Here is a 22,401-nt window from a genome sequence, read left to right on the forward strand (position 1 = left end):
GCCATTCTCATGGATGTGAAGTGGTATCTCATTGTGGTTTTGACCTGTATTTCCCTGATGGCAAGTGATGTGGAGCATTTTCTCATGTGCTCATTGGCCATGTGTATGTCTTCTTTGGAGATATATCAGTTCATGTCTTCTGCCCATTTCATGACTAGATTGTTTCTTGGGTGTTGAGTTTGATAAGTTCTTTATAGATCTTGGATACTAGCCAAGATCTGATACATCATTTATCTGATACGTCATTTGGAAATATCTTCTCCCATTCTGTAGGTTGTCTTTTAGTTTTGTTGATTGTTTTCTTCACTGTGCAGAAGCCTTTTATCTTGATGAAGTCCTGATGGTTCATTTTTGCTTTTGTTTCTCTTGCCTTTATAGATGTGTCTAGCAAGAAGTTGCTGTGGCCAAGTTAAAAAAGATTGTTGCCTGTGTTCTCCTCTAGTATTTTGATGGATTCTTGTCTCACAGTTAGATTTTTCAACCATTTTGAGTTTATCTTTGTGTATAGTGTAAGAGATTGGTCCAGTTTCATTCTTCTGTATGTAGCTGTCCAATTTTCCCAACACTACTTATTGAAGAGACTGTCTTTTTTCCAGTAGATATTCTTTCCTGCTTTGTTGAAGATGAGTTGAGCATAGAGTTGAGGGCCCATTTCTTGGTTCTCTATTCTGTTCCATTGATCTATATGTCTGTTTTTGTGCCAGTACCATACTGTCTTGATGATCACAGTTTTGTAATACAGCTTGAAATCAGGCATTGTTTATGCCCCTGGCATTGATTTTTCTTTTTCAACATTCTCCTGGCTATTTGGGGTCTTTTCTGATTCCATACAAATCTTAAGATGATTTGCTCCAACTCTGAAGAAAATCCATGGTATTTTGATAGGGATTGCATTGAATGTGTAAATTGCCCTGGGTAACATAGACATTTTCCCAATATTTATTCTTCCAATCCATGAGCATGGAATGTTTTTTCATCTCTTTACATCTTCCTCAATTTCTTTCAGAAGTGTTCTGTAGTTTTTAGGGTAGAGATCCTTTACCTCTTTGGTTAGGTTTATTCCTAGGTATCTTATGCTTTTGGGTGTAATTATAAATGGGATTGATTCCTTAATTTCTGTTTCTTCAGTCTCATTGTTAGTATATAGAAATGCCACTGATTTCTGGGCATTAATTTTGTGTCCTGCCATATTGCTGAATTACTGTATGAGTTCTAGTAATCTTGGGGTGGAGTCCTTTGGGTTTTCTATGTACAGTATAATGTCATCTGCAAAGAGGGAGAGTTTGATTTCTTCTTTGCCTTTGAATGCCTTTTATTTCTTTTGTTGCCTGATTGCTGAGGCTAGGCTTCTAGTACTAGGTTGAATAGCAGTGGTGAGAGTGGACATCCCTGTCGTGTTCCTGATCTTAGGAGAAAGGCTCTCAGTTTTTCCTGGTTGATAATGATATTCACTGTGGGCTTTTCATAAATGGCTTTTACAATATTAAGGAATGTTCCCTCTATCCCTCTATCTGAGTTTTAATCAGGAATGGATGTTGTATTTTGTCAAATGCTGTCTGCATTTATTGAGAGGATCATATGGTTTTAGTTTTTCTCTTATTGACGTGATCTATCACGTTGATTGTTTTATGAATGTTGAACCACCTTGCATCCTGAGGGTAAATCCCACTTGGTTGTGGTGAATAATCCTCTGTTGGCTAGTATCTTGGTGAAAAATTTTGCATCCATGTTCATCAGGAATATTGGTCTATAATCCTCCTTTTTGGTGGGGTCTTTGTCTGGTTTTGGGATCAAGGTAATGCTGGCCTCATATAATGAGTTTGGAAGTATTCCCTCCCTTTCTATCCTTTGAAATAGCTTTAGTAGAATAGGTATTATTTCTTCTTTAAATGTTTGGTAGAATTCCCCTGGGAAGCCATCTGTCCCTGGACTTTGGTGTCTTGGGAGGTTTTTGATGACTGCTTCAATTTCCTCCCTGGTTATTGGCCTGCTTAGGTTTTCTATTTCTTCGTGTTCCAGTTTTGGTAATTTGGGGTTTCCAGAAATGCATCCATTTATTCTAGATTGCCTAGTTAGTTGGCATAATATGTTCTTAAAATTGTTTGTATTTCCTTGGTATTGGTTATGATCTTTCCTCTTTTGTTCATGATTTTATTTTGAGTCTTTTTTCTTTTTACTAAGGCTGACTAGGGGTTTATCTATCTTAATAATTCTTTCAAAGAACCAGCTCCTGGTTTTGTTGATCTTTTCTACAGTTCTTCTGGTCTCTATTTCATTGGGTTCTGCTCTAATCTATATTATCTCTCTTCTGCTTGATTTAGGCTTTACTTTTCTTTCTCTAATTCCTTTAGGTGTGAGGTTAGCTTGTGTATTTGAGTTTTTTCCAATTTTTTGAGGGAGGCTTGTATTGCGATTTATTTCCCTCTTAGGGCTGTTTTTTGCTGTATCCCAATGATTTTGCATGGTTTTATTTTCATTTTCATTAATTTCCATGAATCTTTTTAATTCTTTTCAAATGTCCTGGTTGAGTCATTCATCTTTTAGTAGGATGCTCTTTAACCTCCATGTGTTTGAGTTTCTTTCAAATTTCTTCTTGTGATTGAGTTCTTAGCTTCAAAGTATTATGGTCTAAAAATATGCAGGGGGCAATCCCAATCTCTTGGTATTGGTTGAGACCTGATTTGTGACCCAATATGTGGTCTACTCTGGAGAAAGTTCCATGGGCACTTGAGAAGAATGTGTATTCAGTTGCATTAGGATGGAATGTTCTGTATATATCTGTGAAATCTGTTTGGTCCAGTGTATCATTCAAGGCCCTTGTTCCTTTGGAGATGTTCTGCTTAGAATATCTGTCTTTTGGTAAGAGTGCTGTGTTGAAGTCTCCTACTATTAACGTATTGTTATCTAAGTATGTCTTAACTTTGGTTATTAATTGATTGATATACTTGGCTACTCCCACATTAGGAGCTTAAATATTCATAATTGTTAGGTCTTCTTGTTGGATAGACACTTTAAGTATTATATAGTGTCCCTCTTCATCTTTTGTTATAGTCTTTGATATAAGCTCTAATTTATCTGATATGAGGATTGCTACCCCAGCTTTCTTTTGAGGACCATTTGAATGGTAAATGGTTCTCCACTCCTTCATTTTCAGTCTGGAGGTGTCCCTTAGGTCTAAAATGAGTCTCTCTCTCTCTCTCTCTCTAAGATTTTATTTATTTGTTTATTTATGAGAGACACACAGAGAGAGGCAGATACACAAGCAGAGGGAGAAGCGGGCTCCAGGGAGCCCAATGTGGGACTTGATCCTGGGACTCCAAGATCACACCCTGAGCCAAAGGCAGATGCTTAACCGCTGAGCCACCCAGGTGTCCCTAAAATGAGTCTCTTGTAGACAGTGTATAGATGGATCTTGATTTTTTATCCAGTCCGATACCCTCCATCTTTTGATGGTATCATTTAGCCCATTCACGTTCAGAGTAACTTTTGAAAGATATGAATTTATTCATAGTATTACCTACATAGTCCCTGTTTTTGTGGATTGTTTCTTTGGGCTCCCTCTTTCTTTTACAGGGCCCCTCTTAATATTTCTTGCAGAGCCAGTTTGGTGGTCACATATTCTTTCAGTTTCTGTCTATCTTTATAAGATAGAAGCTTATATCTCTCCTTCTTGAAGAAGCTTCTCCTTAAAGCTCTTTATCTCTCCTTCTATTCTGAATGACAGCCTTGCTGGATGAAGTATTCTTTGCTGTGTGTTTTTCTCATTTAGTGTTAGTACCCTGTGTATATGCCAGCCTATTCTGGCCTGCCAGGTTTCTGTGAATAGGTCTGCTGTTAATCTGATATCTCTCCCCATATAAGGTTAAGAATCTCTTATCTCGAGCTACTTTAAGGATTTTCTCTTTATCTTTGAAATTTGCAGGTTTCACTATTAAATGTCGAGGTGTTGAACGTTTTTTATTGATTTGGGGGGGTCCTCTCTATCTCTTGGATCTGAATGTCTGTTTCCTTCTCCAGATTAAGGGAGCTCTCAGCTGTGATTTGTTCAAATATATTTTGTGGTCCCCTCTCATTCCCTCTCACACAACCTCTTCTGGAATCCCAATAAGATGAATATTATTCCTTCTCAAGCTATCATTTATTTCCCTAAGGCTTTCCTCGTGGGTTCTTAATTGTTTTTCTCTTTTTTTCCTCAGCTTCCTTCCATTCCATCAACTTGTCTTCTATGTCACTCTGTCTTCCACCTTATTAACTCTAGCAGTTAGAGCATCCAGTTTAGACTGCATTTCAGTTAAAGTATTTTTAATTTTGGCCTGATTAGATCTCAATTCTGCAGTAAGAGAATCTCTAGAGTCCTTTATGCTTTTTTCCAGAGCCACCAGTAATTTTATAATTGTACTTCTGAATTGAATTTCTGACATTGTATTTAAATACACATTCAGCAATTCTGTGGCAGAGGTGTTACTTCTGGTTCTTTCTTTTGTAGTGAATTCTTTCTTCTAGTCATTTTGTCCAGTGCAAAGTGGCTATATGAACCTGCAGAGTCAAAAATATCAACCACGACCTAAGTAAAATACATCCTAGATGATTCGGAAGAGATCAGAGACAAGAAAATAAAAAGAACAGAGCAAAATGAAAGGACCACTAAAGTGAAAAACAACTTTTACAACAAAATAGAATAAAAAAAACAAAAAACAAAGAAAAAAAGTGGAGGGTGGTGAGGAAGTGGTGGTGGAGAGAGAATATAGTCTCCCTGAGGGGACCTAGAGGGTGATCCTCTTGGTTCTGAGGGTAATTTGTTTTGTATGTTAGAAGATGCTCAATTCCAAATTTATATAAACCAGCAAAACTTATATAGAGACCTAACCTCAACCACAAAAACAGAAACAAGAAAAAAGAGGTGGGCAGAATGGGAAGGAAGAGAGAATATAGTCTCACAGAATGAACAAACACGGTGTTCCACTTGGTTCTGGGTTTTGGCCCTTGTGTAGAAGGTACTGGTTTCTATCATTATAAAACAAAACAAGACAGAAAAAAAACAAAAACCCATAATTCGTATATCTACCAAAATTGAATATGTTGAAGAGAATCCAATAATGACGAATATATCTAAGACATGTAATTGTAGAAATATGAAAGTCAAAAGGAAAAAGCTTAAAAAAAAAGAGTTGGTAAAATATTGTAGTTAAGGCAAGAAAAGAGAAAAAAATATTGGAAATTTTAAACCTGAAATATAAATGAATGATGATGATGATAATAATAATAATAATAATAATAATAAACCCTCTAGTTCCAAATACTATTTTCCCTCATTCCTGGAGCTTTCCAGTGCCGCTTGGTCTATAAACTTGCCCTTCCCGGTTCTTCCAGCAGTTCTTCTGGGGGAGAGATCTGCTGTGCTGATTCTCGGTGTCTGTGCCTGGGTGGAGATGCCCTGCCTCTTGCCAGGTGACCCGACTCAGTGTGAGTTGTTTATCCGTTGAGGCCTTTGTTCCCTACAGGCCCTGCTTCTCCCAGGTGAAAGACAAAGAGAAGGAAAAAAAATGACACAAGCCAGATCTCTAGCTCCAGAGCCAAGAGCTCCCCAAGTACCAAACTGCAGTCTCCCAGTCCACACTGGCCTAGATGCTCCTGAGGACAGGTGCAGGTGCACTGATCTGTACAAATTGAAGGGCACCCAGCATCAGGAGAGTTCTCACTGTCCTATGCCTTCCTGGGGTCTACCTCTCCCAAAGGGAATGGAGGAAAGTTGCCTCCATCTGTTGCTGGACTCTAGGGTAAGGAGAGCCCCAGCACTGGCCTGCATAACAAGCCAGCTTCTCCCAAATGCCCCAGAAGTTTGTGGCATTCCAGCTCCTTACCGAAATCTGACTGCAGTTTGTGGTGAGCTTTCTCCCAGGGACCCCTATTCTTATTGTGTCTCCAGGAATATTGAGGCTTCACTGCCCCTCCTGCCATTCTGCCCTATTTCCCTGCTGAGCACTTTTCAGTCAGGGAAAACTTGGGTGCGGATTTTTAAAGTTCTCTCTTGTCCAGGACTCAGCTTTTGTGCCCCAACTTTCTGCTGCTCAGCTTTCGCACAGCTTGTCACAGCTCCCCTTTCCAGCCTGTTTGCCCGGCTTGCCCTGGCTCTCTTCCCCAACCTTTTTTTCTTCACCTTCTTACCTTGTCAGAGCGACCACTTTTCTCTCTGTGGCATTCCAGCTGTTCTCTCTTTACATCTCATGTCGAATTTGTAGGTTTTCAGACTGCTTTGAAAGTTATCTAGGTAAGTTTGTGTGGGACCAGATGAATTGAGGACCCCTACTCTTCCGCCATCTTGCCTCCTCCCGAGACCTAGTTTTGTTTGGATTTTTTTATTTCCCTCTCTCCTTCAGGGCTCTTCCCTCCCTAACTAAGGATTTAGAGTAGCTTCCATGAGTCCCAAGACCAGAACTTACTATGGAGTTTAAGCTCCTGTTCTTGTGATACTGAAGATAACACAGATTTTATCAGAAGGCCAATAATATTTGGTTTTGAGGCTCTGTCCACAACCAGTCTCTCTGGACTCTTAGATGAAATTCATATCTCTAGATGGTGGTAGACAGGAGGGCTTTGTCATTTTTTAAGCCTCTTTTAAGAAAATATCAAAGTCATTGGGAGAAGCTTCACTTCACTCAGTCCCTTATTGAAGCAGTGAGCCTGGATCTCCTTATTATCTTCCTTGGAACATTTTTAGCCCTTGTTACCTTTTCAGGAGCCAGTCTCTTCTTTCTCTCTCTCTTTTTCCTTCATCCATCCATCTTTCCCTCTCTCCCTCCCTCCCTCCCTTCCATCCCTCTCTTTCTTTCTTACCATTTGGAAAGAAGTTGAAGATGTTGTGACATTTCGCACTAAAATGCCGTAGCATGTATATCCTTAAAAAAGAACGTGAAATCCTTGTTCATAGAGGAAAGTTGATGTTGATTTGAAAGCTTATGTTGATAAAATTATATTTCCTAATATAATGTCCATGTTCAACTTTCTTTAATTGTAACCCAACACCTAGAAATTGCATAACAATTTTAAAAAGGGAATCACACATTTTATTTAGATCCCAGGTCTCCTAATTCTTCTTAAGAGCAACCAGCACTGCTCCCATGGCCCTATTTTATTTTTATTTCAAATTTTTTTGCCTCTCACAATATTGACATATTTAAAGAGTGCAGGTCAGGCTTCTGATAGAATTACCGATAATCTGCATTTTTCTTAAGTTTCTTTTCCTGAATGGTCAGATTCATTTTACACTTTTGACAAGAATGCTATATATTTTTGTTGATGTATTCTCATCACATTACATCACATCAGAAGCCTGTGATATTTTGTCTCATTAGTGGTAATGCTAAGTTTGATCACTTGTTTCAGGTGATGTCCACCAGATCTCCTCATGATAAAGACATCTTTTTCTCTTTGAATTTAATAGGGAATCTTTGGGGTGATACTCTGATACTATGTGGATATTCTGTTTAACAACAATAGTGGCTTAGCATCCATTGGTGATCCTTGCTTGTATATATTATTATACTGGTAGTTGCAGAATAGATACTTATGTAATTTACCATTCCTTCTATATATTTTAAGAGGACATCCTATAAAGAAGTCTTTTGTCTCCTCCTTCCCCACCACACTATTTTGTTTTCATTTCCGTATTTTAAAAGTATCATAAGAGGCTCATAGGTTCTTTTTTCATGGGACATTTTGACTAGAAGTAAAGTAGTGCTTTTCTGCATATTTTTTCATTGTGCTTAACATGAATTTTTTAGGCCTTTTTCTTATATGATACTTCATAATCAATTGTCTATGTGAAATAACATATTTTAATAAGTAGCACAGTGTGGAGTTCCATTAAAAACACTTGCCCCTGAGGGGTGCCTGGGAGGCTCATTTGGTTAACCATCCAACTCTTGATTTGGGCTCAGGTCACAATCTCAAGGTTGTGAGATAGAGCCCCACATTGTGCTCCACAGTGGTCCCTGCGATAGGCATGGAACATGCTTAAAATTCTCTTTTTCCTTCTCCTTTTGCCTTTCCCCTTGCTTTGAGTGTGCGCTCCCTCTCTCTCTCTCAAAAACAAACAAACAAACAAACAAAATCAAAACAAAACAAAACAACAAAAAGACACTTGCCCTTTCCCCAACTTTAAGAGATTGTTGTAGTCAAGTTTAAGTTCTTTCATCATTTACTATGGTTAACAACTGTGGTAGCAGTTTTTTTCATTTATCCTTCTTTGGTGACTTCAACATGAAATCAAATCTGGTATTGTTATTAAAAATTCATTGGGTAAAATTCCTAGTCATAAAATATCATATACAAAATTACACTTTTCTTCCTTTCTCCCTGATGACAATGCATATGCATTGAGTGCCCTCTCTGTCTTATTTTTAGGATCGAAGATTCAATGATGAAATTGACAAGCTAACTGGATACAAGACAAAATCACTATTGTGCATGCCCATCCGAAGCAGTGATGGTGAGATTATTGGTGTGGCCCAAGCGATAAATAAGATTCCTGAAGGTGCTCCATTTACTGAAGATGATGAAAAAGTAAGATTTCATGCCTTTTGTGACTTGTACTCTCCTTGGTCATTGATTGCTATTCTCCCAGAAAAGGACAAGAGTTGTGTGAATAGTTGTTGCATTAACCCATTCATGGATCAAAGAGCTTTTTCTATTGTTACACAAAATGTAGTGGAAGTTTTGGATATTTTGTAGAATGTGTTACAATTGAAAATAATCACTTCATCTTTTTCTTAGTTTACTTTTCATTGCAACCCTCGGTAGTATTCTTTCCCTGGTCTTTATCTTCTTTATAAGCAAGCTTTTTAATTGAGGATCACACCACCACCACACACGGCCCAAGGGAAGTTAGGGGCATGAGGAAGGTGACTGACTGGGTTTCAGAAACCTAGTACTTGCTTCTTGTGTTTCCTTTTTTTTTTTTTTTTTTTTTAAGATTTTACTTATTTATTTGAGAGTTAGACTGAGTGAGAGAGAGAGAGAAAGAGAGAGAGAGAAGGAGCAGGGGGAAGGTGAGAGAAGAAGTAAACTCCTTGCTGAGCAGGGAGCCTGAAACGGGCTCCATCCTGGGACTCTGGGATCATGACGTGAACTGAAGGCAGACACTTAACCAACTGAGCCATGCAGGTGCCTGCTTTTGTGTTTTTATAACTACTATGAAGAATTGTTTACTTAGTTCTTATATAAGAATCTCAATAAAATGAATGTTATTTAGTTATAATTCCAAATTACTAGTACACTAGTACAAATTACTAGAACATTATTTTTGTCCCTGAAGAACTGTTGACTTTGGTAGAAGTAATGTACTTTTGTTCTGAAATCCTAAGTTCTTTCATCAGTAGTTTATTCACCGGCTCATATTAAAAGAGAGATTCTTTATAAAGCTGAAGTTTTTTCTGTCTTTGAAGCTCTTCATATTGAATAAAATATGGTGGAATATTTATGAAATTTGTGGTAAAAGCAAATCTCAAATTAGTTTGATGACTGCCATACACCTATTTGATTAAAAAAGGCACTTTATAATTTAACCTTCTGGATGTGAGATTGCTATTTGCTAGTGCTAATTACTAATGCATTAAATAAACGCAAATGTTCTGGTACTAAAGGTCAGCATAAAATATGATTATAAGGAAACAAGATTTTTAAGTGAAGAGAGTCCTTTACTGAGGTCATATCTGTAGTTGAATTTGAATAACTCAAACCCCAGAAAATGTTTATAAACCCTTAGAGTGTGACAGGACCTCAGACAATTTCTTACCAATTCAGGGAAAACTACAGTGTGAAGGCACTTGTGTTGGGGCTGTAGAAGCCCAAAGATAAATCCCAAGTGTGTTATGCCATCCTGGAGCCAAACAAAGCAGAAGGCAAGATCATCAATAAGATGACCTAGAACGTGCTATAAATGCCTAGGAAAGGGAGGGTTAATCTCACTTGAAGAATGCAAAGAGGCTTCTTGGAAGAATGTAAAGAGGCTATAGCATTTGATCTGATCTCTCAAGAAAGCATAGGCTTCTATAAGACAGAGTCAGGTCAGAAGGTGAGGGCACTTAGGGATGTATGAATATAGGCTGCCTCACTTACTCTGCAAATATTTCCATAAAATGTACCAATAAAGCAAAAATGTTGTTTTGCGCATTTTGTCCCAAAGGTGATAGGGTCTTATAATAATGTGCCTCTTACAAGGATTCAGATAAAAGGACTAGGGTTTTGTGTTTTTCCAAACATAAAACTACCTGCCCATGATATCTCCCAAAGTTTAGTTTATGGATAGTAGTCCTGCCATCACTCTGCCTCCTTCATTTGAAAGGATCCTGTTATATATTTGATTATCATCTCTGATTATGCTTATGTTAGATTGGTTTTCTGGACTTATCTCAGTGGATTTATACTTGTGGCCTAGGGCTTTATGGATCTGAATGATTTATAGGAGAGGTCTGCACAGGGCTTTGTCTTGAACAGCATCAGTGTTTAGCTCTACTGAGAATGTGGGCTGGGACAGAGGTCCAACCCCACTAAGGACAAATGGGCCAGCTTTGGGTGAGATGCTTAATCTGTGACTCTCAGTTTTTTCCCCCGTCAACTATACTATTCACCGTTTACAGCATGAGAATTAAAAATCATAAGTTACAAATAGTTTTGTAAAAATATAAGAAACTAAGTAAATATAAAACATAAATTTTATTTTTAAGTTATCATTCTCCCAAGAATTTTAAATGTTCTTCTATATTTGTCACTTAGCCTCAGGCAACTTATTTCTTAGATTCAGCATCATTTGGGTATCACATTTGCTCCATGTGTTACATTTTTCTCCTTCGTAATTATCTCATGTGCCCACAGTAGAATTTTATTTTTTAGCCTCTATAATTCCCTCAACTGATTTAAAAACCCTACTCTAGTCTTACTTCTTGGATGAAGTTTTACCAGTTTAGGCAAGTTGATTATGTTCATGCAGGTGGCACTAGATGGTGAGTATTTTATCTCAACCTCTGTATCTGGTTATTGTTCTTTCCTGCAAGGATCCTATATATTATAAACAAAACAGAAGTGCTGAGGAAGAAAAGCAGAAAACAAAATCTTAGAAATGCTTAATGGGAAATAACATGATCTAGATACTTCTTTTAAATAAGCTAAGACATTGTGGCATAATGGCTGCATATAGGCCATAGCAGCAGTCTACCCTGGTTGAAACCCCATCTCTGTCATAGCCTATGTAATCTTGGGAAAGTTGCTTAGCTTTTCTGTGCTCCAATTTCCTCCTCTTGGAAAAGAGATGATAATAATAATACTTATAAGGCTATAAGAGGATTATATGAGAGAATACAGGGAAAGAACTTGGAAGAGTGTCTATAGTAAGTCCTTATAAAAAATTAGCTCTTGTTGACAGCACATTAGTACATGTGAGATATAGTCTAGTCTCAGTTTTAAAACTACCTCTATGTAAGCTGTCCTAAGTTTTAATTAAGGACAGCCTATGTATCAGTTCCACTATTGGAGTTACAAGGAAATGGGAGATATACTTCTTTATAAATTCACATTTCTCTTGTGTGATTGTTAATGCACACAATATTATACTTGGCACAAGTGAGAAAAAAGGTCTTGGCACAAGACTATGCTTATGCTAATTTGCATTCTACTTTTAAGAGTTATTTCTTACATATATGTCCACATGTGAATGTAGTCTACATTTGCCATTATTAGGGATTATAAAGTTTTTTTTTCTTTTTCTTTCTCTACCTAGCCTAGTTTGCTTAGTCATTGTCCTATTACTGGAAATTTAGGTTATTTCCAGTTTTTCACTAATTCAAATAGTCCCTGAATGAATATCTTGAACAAATTACCTTTTTCTTTTGTGTTATTTCCTTGGGGTATATTCCAAAGACTGAAATTACTGAGACAGAGGGCAAGAAAAGTTTTATAGCTCTCATTCCAAGAGACAGATAGCTTTCGGGAATACTGAGCCTATTTACAATAGTAGTAGCACGCCTATACCTCTTTTTTGCAGAGCCCTGCCAACTTTGTTCAGTTCCCATTTGAAAACTCAAATTAGTTTTCCTCAGTCTGCCGGGCAGGCTTCAGACAACCTCCTCCCACACTCACCAGTATAAACTTAAGCGACAGAAGTTTCAGTGTTGCCTGCAAGTGAGGAAATAAGAAAGGGAAATGGAAGCCCAGTAATCAGTGCTAGGTAGGGGGATCCAGATCAGATGGCCTTTGAGGCAGGTTCAAGTCTTTGACCTGCTAATTATTAGCTGAGTGACCTTGGGCAAGCTGTTCAATTTTTCTTAGCCTCAGAATCTCTGTAATAGTATTGTTGTGAGGGATAAAATAGATATAGCACTTACCAGTAAATGAAATTCATGAAATCTTGTCATCTCTTTCAAAGTAAAACTAAAATAATTTGAACCTTATTTGTTATTTTACTTCATATACATAACTGCTATGTCATCATTCATATGGGTAGTGATAAATTTATTGCATTTTTAGCATAATATGATTTGTATGTCCTGATATCTTATAATGTCAACTTCTGGAGACCATCAGCTGTATTTTATTTGGTGTAATTCCAAACATTTTGCAATATGAGAATCAGTAAGTGATTTGCCTGGGATAAAATGACAATCAAATGTGGTGTATTCATTTCTGGGCTATTTATATATCTAACATAATTGTGCATGAGATCATATTAGATTTCTTGAAAATTCTGTGCCTATATTTCAGTGGCTGGGCTGTCTCACATAAAGTTGATGGAAAAGCCTGGAAAAGTCATCAAAATACTTTCTCACCAACCCTTTCCTCATCCAGTGCAAGGATCTTTTACCTGCCAGATGGTCATCCAGATCCTGCCTAAAAATTTCACTTTTAATGACTTTAAAATCATCATACTCTTTAATGTTCTTACATAATAGCAGTAATTTTATCAGCGGTGGTTAGAGTTTTGTGTGAAATAACAGTCTACCATAGGCACATATTAATAATTTAGATTACATACTGACAAATTACTAGTTCTGTAATTACTTTGGAAGCACACAGAAAGGCAGATCACACAAAGGAGCTGACTGGAATTTCCTGGTTCACTTCATGGGTTTCTAGCAAATGTCCCTGTTCTTCAGTGATATGCATAAGCTAGCTGATTTAGGTGGTATGCCTATGCTCCTTGTATCCAATTAATTTGTCATTTTGTTATTCTTGGGTAAGTAGAGAGAGAGGCATTATTTTGCAGAATAAAATGAGACCTGGATGAGAGCAAACACTGGTAATCTGTCAAAATGCAGGGGCAGGCCAGATGAAACCTGGAATATGGAAATGAACATGGGCCCTTATCTGCCCTTTCAGTTTGCCTATACCTGGTCCTCAAAGGGACCATTTCTTATTGCAGTGTTGCATAAAGACTATGTCTGTTGCATTCACTTTCCAACAGCCAACATATAAGCAGTTGTGGCTTGAAGTTCTTCAGCTCATCTCTACAGGGTTTCTTTAGTGTGTGGTCACCTCTCTCCAGCTCATAATTCAGAATGTTCAGCCATCCTGCCATTCTTCTTTGTGCCAGCATGTTCAGACACCCTGTAGAGCTGGGATGCAGCCAGATGAGCTTGGCTGCTGGGACTGGCCACATTCCAGGAATTTGTTATGTGTGACGCTGCCCTGCCAATTGATGTTGAGGATGGTGCACACGGATGATGCTTAATGAGACTTGCAGAAGCTGGAGTTTTGTTATTTGCAACAGGCCTGAGACTTACAGCCAAGTAAAGGGAAGGATGTGATAAGCTCTTGGCTTTACATTTTTAAGCTGTTCCTGATTGTGCAAAGACGAATGTTTCAGATCCTGGTGAGATGTTAAGGGTGCAAAAGGTATCATAATTCATTTTGATGAAGGGGAGGGATATTGAATATCCTATCATGCTGATAGGGGTGACAAATTGGGGCCCAGAAGACTGAATGTGGCATAGAGGTGTGTGACTTGCATGGAATTTGACTGGCATAGGATTGATTTTTTTTTAAAAGTCTTTAGACTTGGCTGCAAGCTTTAGTTCTACCATAATATCCAATCCCCAAACAACTAGTCAGTTCCCCCAAATAACTAGTCAGTTTAATAAAATCAGCTAAATGGAAGCAAGAGCGACAGGTTTTTTTTTTTTTTCTGTCATCTTCTGTAGAGTTAGTTTGTACACAAAGGTACTTTTCAAAAGTATTTTTCAAATAGTTATTATTTTTTTTCAGTCTCGTCGTATACATGACTAGTGGTATTGCAGTTCCACCAGGCAAGTTTATATGTTTTCTATTAATGCTCAGTTGTTTTTTGGATACTCAACTGCTAAATGAGCAGTGGATTAACATATTTTAAGAAGTGGCCTTTGTGTTCTTATCTCATTTTTCCCCTTTTCTACCTATATTCCAATTAAGTTAGATTCTCAAACCTCTGGCAATAAAATTATAATTAAAAATCAGTGTTTGGGGCACCTGGGTGGCTTAGTTGGTTAAGCATCTGACTCTTGATTTTAGCTTAGGTCATGATCTCAGGGTCATGAAATTAAGCCCTTTGTCAGGCTTGGGCTCAGTGTGGAGTTTGCTTGAGATTCTCTCTCCCTCTCCCTTCCCCTCCCCCCAGGGTCTCTCTCTCTCACTCTAAAAAAAAAAAAAAAAAGAAAATAATAATAATACTAAAAATCAATGTTTAGCAAAAAGGTTTTAGAAGTCCTGGCAGATGGCTCTTGATTTCAAATTATACTTGATCAATAAAATTTCAGTCCTAGAAAAATTTGGATTAAATCTTATAACTCATTGATTGCAATACTTTATCTACATTTAAACTGTCTAGTCACTGCACTATTTGCCTTTTAACAGCCATTACCCAGGTTTCATATGATCACTGTGAAACGACAAGAGCTTTAGAGACTTATTTGTTCATGTTCTATGTATCCCCTGGACCCTGGACTCTATCTGCCTGAGAAATTCAGAAATAAACGAGATCTACCCAACACAGTCCCTGTCAGAACTCAGGTTAAACTTCAGGAGATTTTTCGTATTGGAGAAATATTGTTGTGGACTTCTAGCTCTATTCTCTGCCTCTTCCTTAGGCAGTCTAACTGTGGCAGAAGAAGGCAAGTCTACCTATTGGGACTATCCAAGGGGTTAACATTTGACAAAAAATGGTCACTCTGTCCCAGGTTTGGTATTGTGCTTAACTTATATTCACAAAAGTCTAATTACACAAAAGGCTCTTCTTTCTTATCCCTTTCTAAGGTTTAAATCCGAGTCTGACATATCAGATTTAAGTAGGAACTATTCTAAAAGAGATTATTGTTTGTTTTGAATAGTGGTTCCTGATATTTTATAGTGTAACATTTTTCTCAGATGTCCCCAATGACTGTTGTTAGATTTTTACTAATGGTTAATTTAGAAAATATATAGTGACCAGGGACGCCTGGGTAGCTCAGCAGTTGAGTGTCTCCCTTTGGCTCAGGGCATGATCCCCAGTCCAGGGATCGAGTCCTGCATCAGGCTCCCTGCGGGGAGCCTGCTTCTCCCTCTACCTATGTCTCTGTGTCTCTTATGAATAAATAAATAGAATTTTTTAAAAGAAAATATATAGTGACCAAAAATTAGGAAGTTAAAAAAAATCAGTAATACAACAATTGACAAAATGAAGACCAGTGCCTACATGGTGGATTTTATATTTCAGATGCAAATAATGCTTGGTATGCATGTAAATTTACAGTTCTCTTGCAAAAATTCTGATGTCATCAGATGTCTGATAATGCTAGCATTTGTAATTTCTTGCTTTCTTAGTTTCTCTTTTTTATATTTCTAAGAGTTACCAAGGAAATGATAAGTGCTTAGACGCAGCATCCTCCTTTCTGTCTCTTTCCATATACTTTGCAAAACCTTAGAGGGTAGTTTGCATTTAGCCAGCATATGAAATAGCAGGAACATGAAATAAATGAACTAAATAATTTACATGGCAATAACTGTTCCGTGCATAATGGAGAGAATTTTGAATGATCATTGATCTGAACATTTTTAGCAGCTGAATAGTGTTCCGTTGTGTGGAGGAACCATTCACTCATTCACTACTGACTGAGTTTTGGGGGTTTTTTAAAAAAGATTTTATTATTTTATTGTTTTATTTAAGAGAGAGAGTAAGGGAGAGGGAGAGAAAATTTGAAGCAGATTAGCACTGCTAATCAGAGCCTAATGTGGGGCTCAATCCCATAATCGCGAGATCATGACCTGAGCAGAAATCAAGAGTCGGATGCCTAACCCAATGAGCCACTGAGGTGCCCCTGAGTTTCTTCTTCGTAGACACGACTGTGTTTGAGGTACTGTTCCCAGTACTGGAGTTAAACTGATGAACAAGGCAGACAAAAATTCTTCCTCTCTCCAACTTTAATTTTTGTGGTAGAGACAGACAATAAACAAAGTAAATATGTAAGTGTATAGCATAACCTTAGGTAGTGATTCTGTATATAGTTTTTATAAGTTAGATAATTCTACAATTTTTTCTGTAGCTTTTACTTATATGAGTGTGCTTTATTAAGTCTAAGTGATATCAGAAGGGCTCACAATAAAATAGTGTTTTTACGTAGGGAGTGAGATTTGATCCAAAGCTCCTTCTCAAATAACTATGATACACTGTGATGGACTCTTCAGTCGAACTCCACGTGTTCGTATAAAATGTGTCTCCTGCTACACTGCCTTAGGTGCTGAACTTGAAATACAAGAAAGTGTTGTCTTTTTACTGTGCTTATCTCAAGTATCTTTGTGCTGCATCTGCTCATGAGTATCACGCTAGAATCATGGTATCAAACTACCATCAACTACACTGGAGACGTTAAGAGACCTTAAACCTGACACTGGCAGGCTGTAGATATATAGGACTGGACAGACAGGACTCTGGGGCATCTGGGAGGGAAAGGTCAGGGCCTGAGAAGAGTTCAGTACATTCTGATTTTCAGGGACCAATAATACATCTGTGGCTTTTACCAGCTTGGCAGGACATGAAATACTCTTATTAGTCAAGCCACTTCTAAAAGTGCAAAATGACGAAAAACTGTCACACAAACTCTATCTCTGATTTATCTGTGGCTTGGACACGGGAGAACGATATGCAGTCACAGACAAGAAATAAATAAGCACTTGTTGGCAGGAAGAGTTATTTCTAAAGAACTAGAACAGGATGTTGTAGATTCTTGGTTAGTTAAGACTTCAAATTAAGGCAGATTAATACTATGTCTTTTGAATAACTAGTTTAGTGGTATTGTCTGAATAAAACAGCAAGGTTTCTTTCTTTTTTTTTAAGATTTTATTTATTTATTCATGAGAGACACAGAGAGAGAGAGAGAGAGAGAGAGAGAGAGAGAGAGAGGCAGAGACACAGGCAGAGGGAGAAGCAGGCTCTAGGCAGGGAGCCTGATGTGGGACTTGATCCCAGGACCCCAGGATCACACCCCGGGCCAAAGGCAGGCACCAAACCGCTAAGCCACCCAGGGATCTCCCAGCAAGGTTTCTTTTTTTCACCTTAGAGGCTGAAATACTTGACTGGAAATTTTTTTTTTTTATTTTTCCTAATGCTGCTTTGTTTTTGTTTTTGTTTTTTGTTTTGTTTTGTTTTGTTTTTCTTTTTTTTTTATTGGTGTTCAATTTACCAACATACAGAATAACCCCCAGTGCCCGTCACCCAATCACTCCCACCCCCCGCCCTCCTCCCCTTCTACCACCCCTGGTTCGTTTTCCAGAGTTAGCAGTCTTTACGTTATGTCTCCCTTTCTGATATTTCCCACACATTTCTTCTCCCTTCCCTTATATTCCCTTTCACTATTATTTATATTCCCCACATGAATGAGAACATATAATGTTTGTCCTTCTCCGACTGACTTACTTCACTCAGCATAATACCCTCCAGTTCCATCCACGTTGAAGCAAATGGTGGGTATTTGTCATTTCTAATAGCTGAGCAATATTCCATTGTATACATATACCACATATTCTTTATCCATTCATCTTTCGATGGACACCGAGGCTCCTTCCACAATTTGGCTATTGTGGCCATTGCTGCTATAAACATGGGGGTGCAGGTGTCCCGGCGTTTCATTGCATCTGAATCTTTGGGGTAAATCCCCAACAGTGCAATTGCTGGGTCGTAGGGCAGGTATATTTTTAACTGTTTGAGGAACCTCCACACAGTTTTCCAGAGTGGCTGCACCAGTTCACATTCCCACCAACAGTGTAAGAGGGTTCCCTTTTCTCCGCATCCTCTCCAACATTTGTTGTTTCCTGCCTTGTTAATTTGCCCCATTCTCACTGGTGTGAGGTGGTATCTCATTGTGGTTTTGATTTGTATTTCCCTGATGGCAAGTGATGCAGAGCATTTTCTCATATGCATGTAGGCCATTGGACTGGAAATTTTGAAAGCTTAAGTCAAATTCTTTTTTGATTTAAAGTAAAATTTAGGATTATTATCATTATAAGTAATATGGGGCACCTGGGTGGCTCAGCTGGTTAAGTGTCTGCCTTCAGCTCAGGTTATGATCCCCGGGTGCTGGGATCGAGCCCCCTAGTCAGGCTCCCTGCTGGGGTGGGGGTTGGGGAGTCTGCTTCTCCCTTTCCCGTTCTCCCTACTTGCTCTCTCTCTCTCTTTCTTTATGTCAATAAATAAATAAAATCTTTTTTAAAAGAAGAGTAATGCAAGCCTAATAGAGAAAATTTGCAAAGTACAAAAATAAAGGGAAACCTAAAATCACCCATAATCCTAACTTTCAGAGATAATTGTGTTAATATTCTTGGTGTATTTCCTTATATTCATTTATTTTTGCCTATAAATGAAGATATCTGTCCAAATTTGTATCACATAGTGTACCTGGTATTTTATCATGCTTTAAACAATTCCTCAAAGGGGTAATTCATATGCTTGCATTATGTTCTACCGTGTAATTATATAATAGTTTATTTAATCTTTTTTTCCCCCCTCAGCATTTAGGTTGTTTTCAAAATCATGTTCTGGGCGCCTGGGTGGCTTAGTTAGTTGAGTGGCCCCCTCTTGATTTTGGCTCAGGTCATGATCTCAGTGTCCTGGGATGGAGCTCTGCATGGGCTTCACACTCAGTGGGGAGCTTGCTTGGGGATTCTTTCGCTCCCTCTCCCTTTACTCTTGCCCCTGCTCATGTGTGATCTCTATCTTTCTCTCTCTCAAATAAATAAATCTTTTTTAAAAAATCATGTTCTAATAAAATTACAACAAATACATTTCTTTATAAATAAAACTTAGATTCTTTCTTAGGATAGCGATATTAGGTTGCTGTTTTATAAGTCAAAAATATTGGTAATTTTCTATGGTTCAAACTGACAGGGTTACTGGGTCAAGGAGCTTGAACATTAGTAATTTTTTACAACAACCTTATTGTGGTACAATTTCATGTCATGCAATTCATTTACTTAAAGCATACACTTAAGTGGCTTTTAGTATATTTGTAGAGATGTGTAACTGTCACCACACCCAATTTGAGAAAATTTTCATCACCCCAAAAGAAACCCCATACCCATTAACAGTCATTCTCATTTGCCCCAGCCCTCTCAGTCTTAGGCAACCACCAATGTACTTCCTGTCCTTATGGCTTTGCCTATTTTTGGAAATTCATATAAAGGGAATAATACAAAATCAGTGACAGGCTTCTTTCACTTAGCATAACATTTTCAAGACTCATCTGTGTTGCAGCTTGTATCAGCAAGTTCCTTCATCTCTTTTTGTGGCTGAATAATACTCCGTTATATGGATACACCACATTTCATTTATCCATTCCTCAGTTGATAGACATTTAGGGTATTTGACTAGTATGAATAATGCTGCTATGAGCATGCTGGTTTTCATATTTCTTGGATATGTACCTAGGAGTGGAATTGCTGGGTCATCTGGTGGCTCTAATGTTCAACCTTTTGAAGAACTACCAGTCTCTTTTCCAAAATGGCTGCACTATTTTACATTTCTACCAGCAATGTATGAATGTTCTAATTTTTCCACATCCTTGCCAATACTTCTTATTATCAGTCTTTTTGACTACAACCATCCTAGTGGTTTTGAAGTGGTATTTCACTGAGGTTTTGATTAGCCTTATCCTGGTGGCTAATGATAGTGAACACTTTTTCATGTGGTTCTTGGTGGAAAATTTATTTTTAAGGCTCGTGATAAATTTGACCATTTTTCTCTCCAGAAAATGGTGTTACTTTATGATGCCAGTAGCCATATATCAACTCATTGAAACTTTAGCAGCTTCAAAGTTATAATTTTTAAAAATTGCATTCTTTTAATTTCTAATTTCACTTTATTTCCACTCCTTTGATGTATTGTGTGTGTGTGTGTATGCATTCCACAAGGAACTAATTAACCATTGATCTAAGTTAATCATTTTTTTAATTAGAAAAAAGATTAGGGCACCTGGGTGTTTCAGTCAGTTAAGTGTCCAACTCTTCAGCTCAGGTCACAATCTCATGGGTTGTGAGATCAAGCCCTGCGTGGGGCTCTGTGCTCAGTGAGGAGTCTGCTTGAAGATTCTCTCCCTCTGCTCCTCCCCTTACTCACATGTTCATACTGTCTCTCTCAAATAAATAAATAAATCTTAAAAAAAAAAAAAGAAAGAAAGACTAGCATGAAGCAAACTGACCTAAGCCAGTTGGGCCACGCACAACTATTAGGTTGCTCATAATAGTACCTAGGTACATCATAATAGTTGCCAAAAAGTTTTCAGTAAGTAGGAGTTGACTACTAACCTATTAATTTATTCCTTGGTTTTAATGAAAGGAGATCTCAGACCAAATTCTGCTTCATATAAAGACATTTATTTAAACATAAACTTACTGACAAGTCAGGTCATATAGTACAGACACTGTTCAGTAAGGTGTACGAAGTCCAGGTTCTCTTAATTTTAGTTGATCAAAACACCACTCACAATATCTTAGAAACAGAATCTGGTTGCTCTTATGGACATCAGGCAACCAGAATCCTTTGACTGAATGGCAGGATTGGACAGCCTTAGGATCCATTCCTATGGATACAAGTTTAGAACTTGCTAGATTTTTATACCTTATTAATACAAAGGTTGGCGGGGGGGACGTCTCTAGAATACTGTTACCAATATACATATCCTGGATACCACTAATTTCAGTAATTACTGTCCATGTCTGATATCCATTGTACTGATTAATAAGCTATTAATTTCACCAGTGAAAGTCCATTTTAACATTAGCAAAGCACCATGCTGTTGATGGCAGATAAAACTCTCTGGAGCCCTTGTAATAGCCACATTTGGAGTATGGCTTTCTGATTATCCCTGGAGGGTGAATTCTTGATAGGACAGCTGTGGGTTCCTCAATGACATATTAAGCCTGCCCTGCTTCATGTGCACATATAATTTCACATTATCTTTGCTAGAGAAAAAGCAAATTTTAGACTTCAAGATCATGGAACATCTCTCAGTCTTTGTTTTTTTCTTAGAAAGAAAACAAGAAAATAAAGAAAACCATTTATTGCCTATTCTGTGATAAGTACTCTGCATACATTATCTCATTTAATCCCCAACAACCCTGTGGAGATCCTCATTTTATGGATGGGAAAACTAAATGTGGGAGATTTTAATAATGTGTCCAGTATCTCTTGGTTTGTAAGTAACAGAGCTGGGCATCATCTCTATTTGTCCCTGTTCTTATAGCATGTTGGAATGCTTGGCAGATGTTTATTTTCCTATTACGTCATCTTCACTTTGGAGACTCATGAATACACCTGATGTACATGCATAATTGGTTAAATAAAATGTGAGATTCTGCATATTTAATAAATTTCAGGGAGAGTATATGACTGAGTAAAACATAATTTCTAAATTATATTTCTGGAGGCATTCTGGCCTTTTATAAATATCTGTAACCAAGTTTGAGTTTTATGTCCATAAGAAAAATAAAAACACTACAGACTGAAGAGTTAGGAATTATTAAAAAATAATGATGGCTTTGTATACATACAACTATTAAGTAGATGATTTAATATTTTCCTTTTATTCCATTTTTGTGTTTCACTGACAAATAAAACATTTTACATTTATGGTTTTTAATGTATTTTTCCCTCCTGGGGATGAAAAGGAGGTGAGGATAAGTCTAACTGTAGTTTTCTTTTGCTTTCTGCAAGTCAGAATTTACAAATAGTGTTCAGTATCACTGAGCAGAGAAATGAGGTGTTCCACTGAATTATCTCCACCTTAGAGGATTTTTTTTAATATTTAGCAAAATTATGGAGTATGCTGCTTAAATGAAGCTATATTATATTCTTGGAGAATTTTAAATAGAATATAAGGTGACTTGGTAGCATACTTCATAATTTTAATTTTA

At 37.5% G+C, this 22,401-nt stretch overlaps 1 protein-coding gene across 7 annotated transcripts in view; it reads left to right on the top strand.

Annotated features, from left to right (window-relative positions):
* Window positions 1-22,401, top strand: part of PDE11A (phosphodiesterase 11A) — a 406,550-nt gene that overhangs the window by 83,416 nt on the left and 300,733 nt on the right. For all 7 annotated transcript variants that reach the window (XR_013371375.1, XR_013371376.1, XM_077883001.1 and 4 more), the window contains one exon: window positions 8,404-8,562. Coding sequence is in view for 3 of the 7 variants with exons in the window: in XM_077882999.1 (XP_077739125.1) it covers window positions 8,404-8,562 (159 nt within the window). In the remaining 4 variants the exon portion in view is untranslated. The remainder of the gene's footprint in view (window positions 1-8,403; window positions 8,563-22,401) is intronic.

Source organism: Canis aureus, chromosome 34, assembly GCF_053574225.1.
Source record: "Canis aureus isolate CA01 chromosome 34, VMU_Caureus_v.1.0, whole genome shotgun sequence".
NCBI lineage: Eukaryota > Metazoa > Chordata > Mammalia > Carnivora > Canidae > Canis > Canis aureus.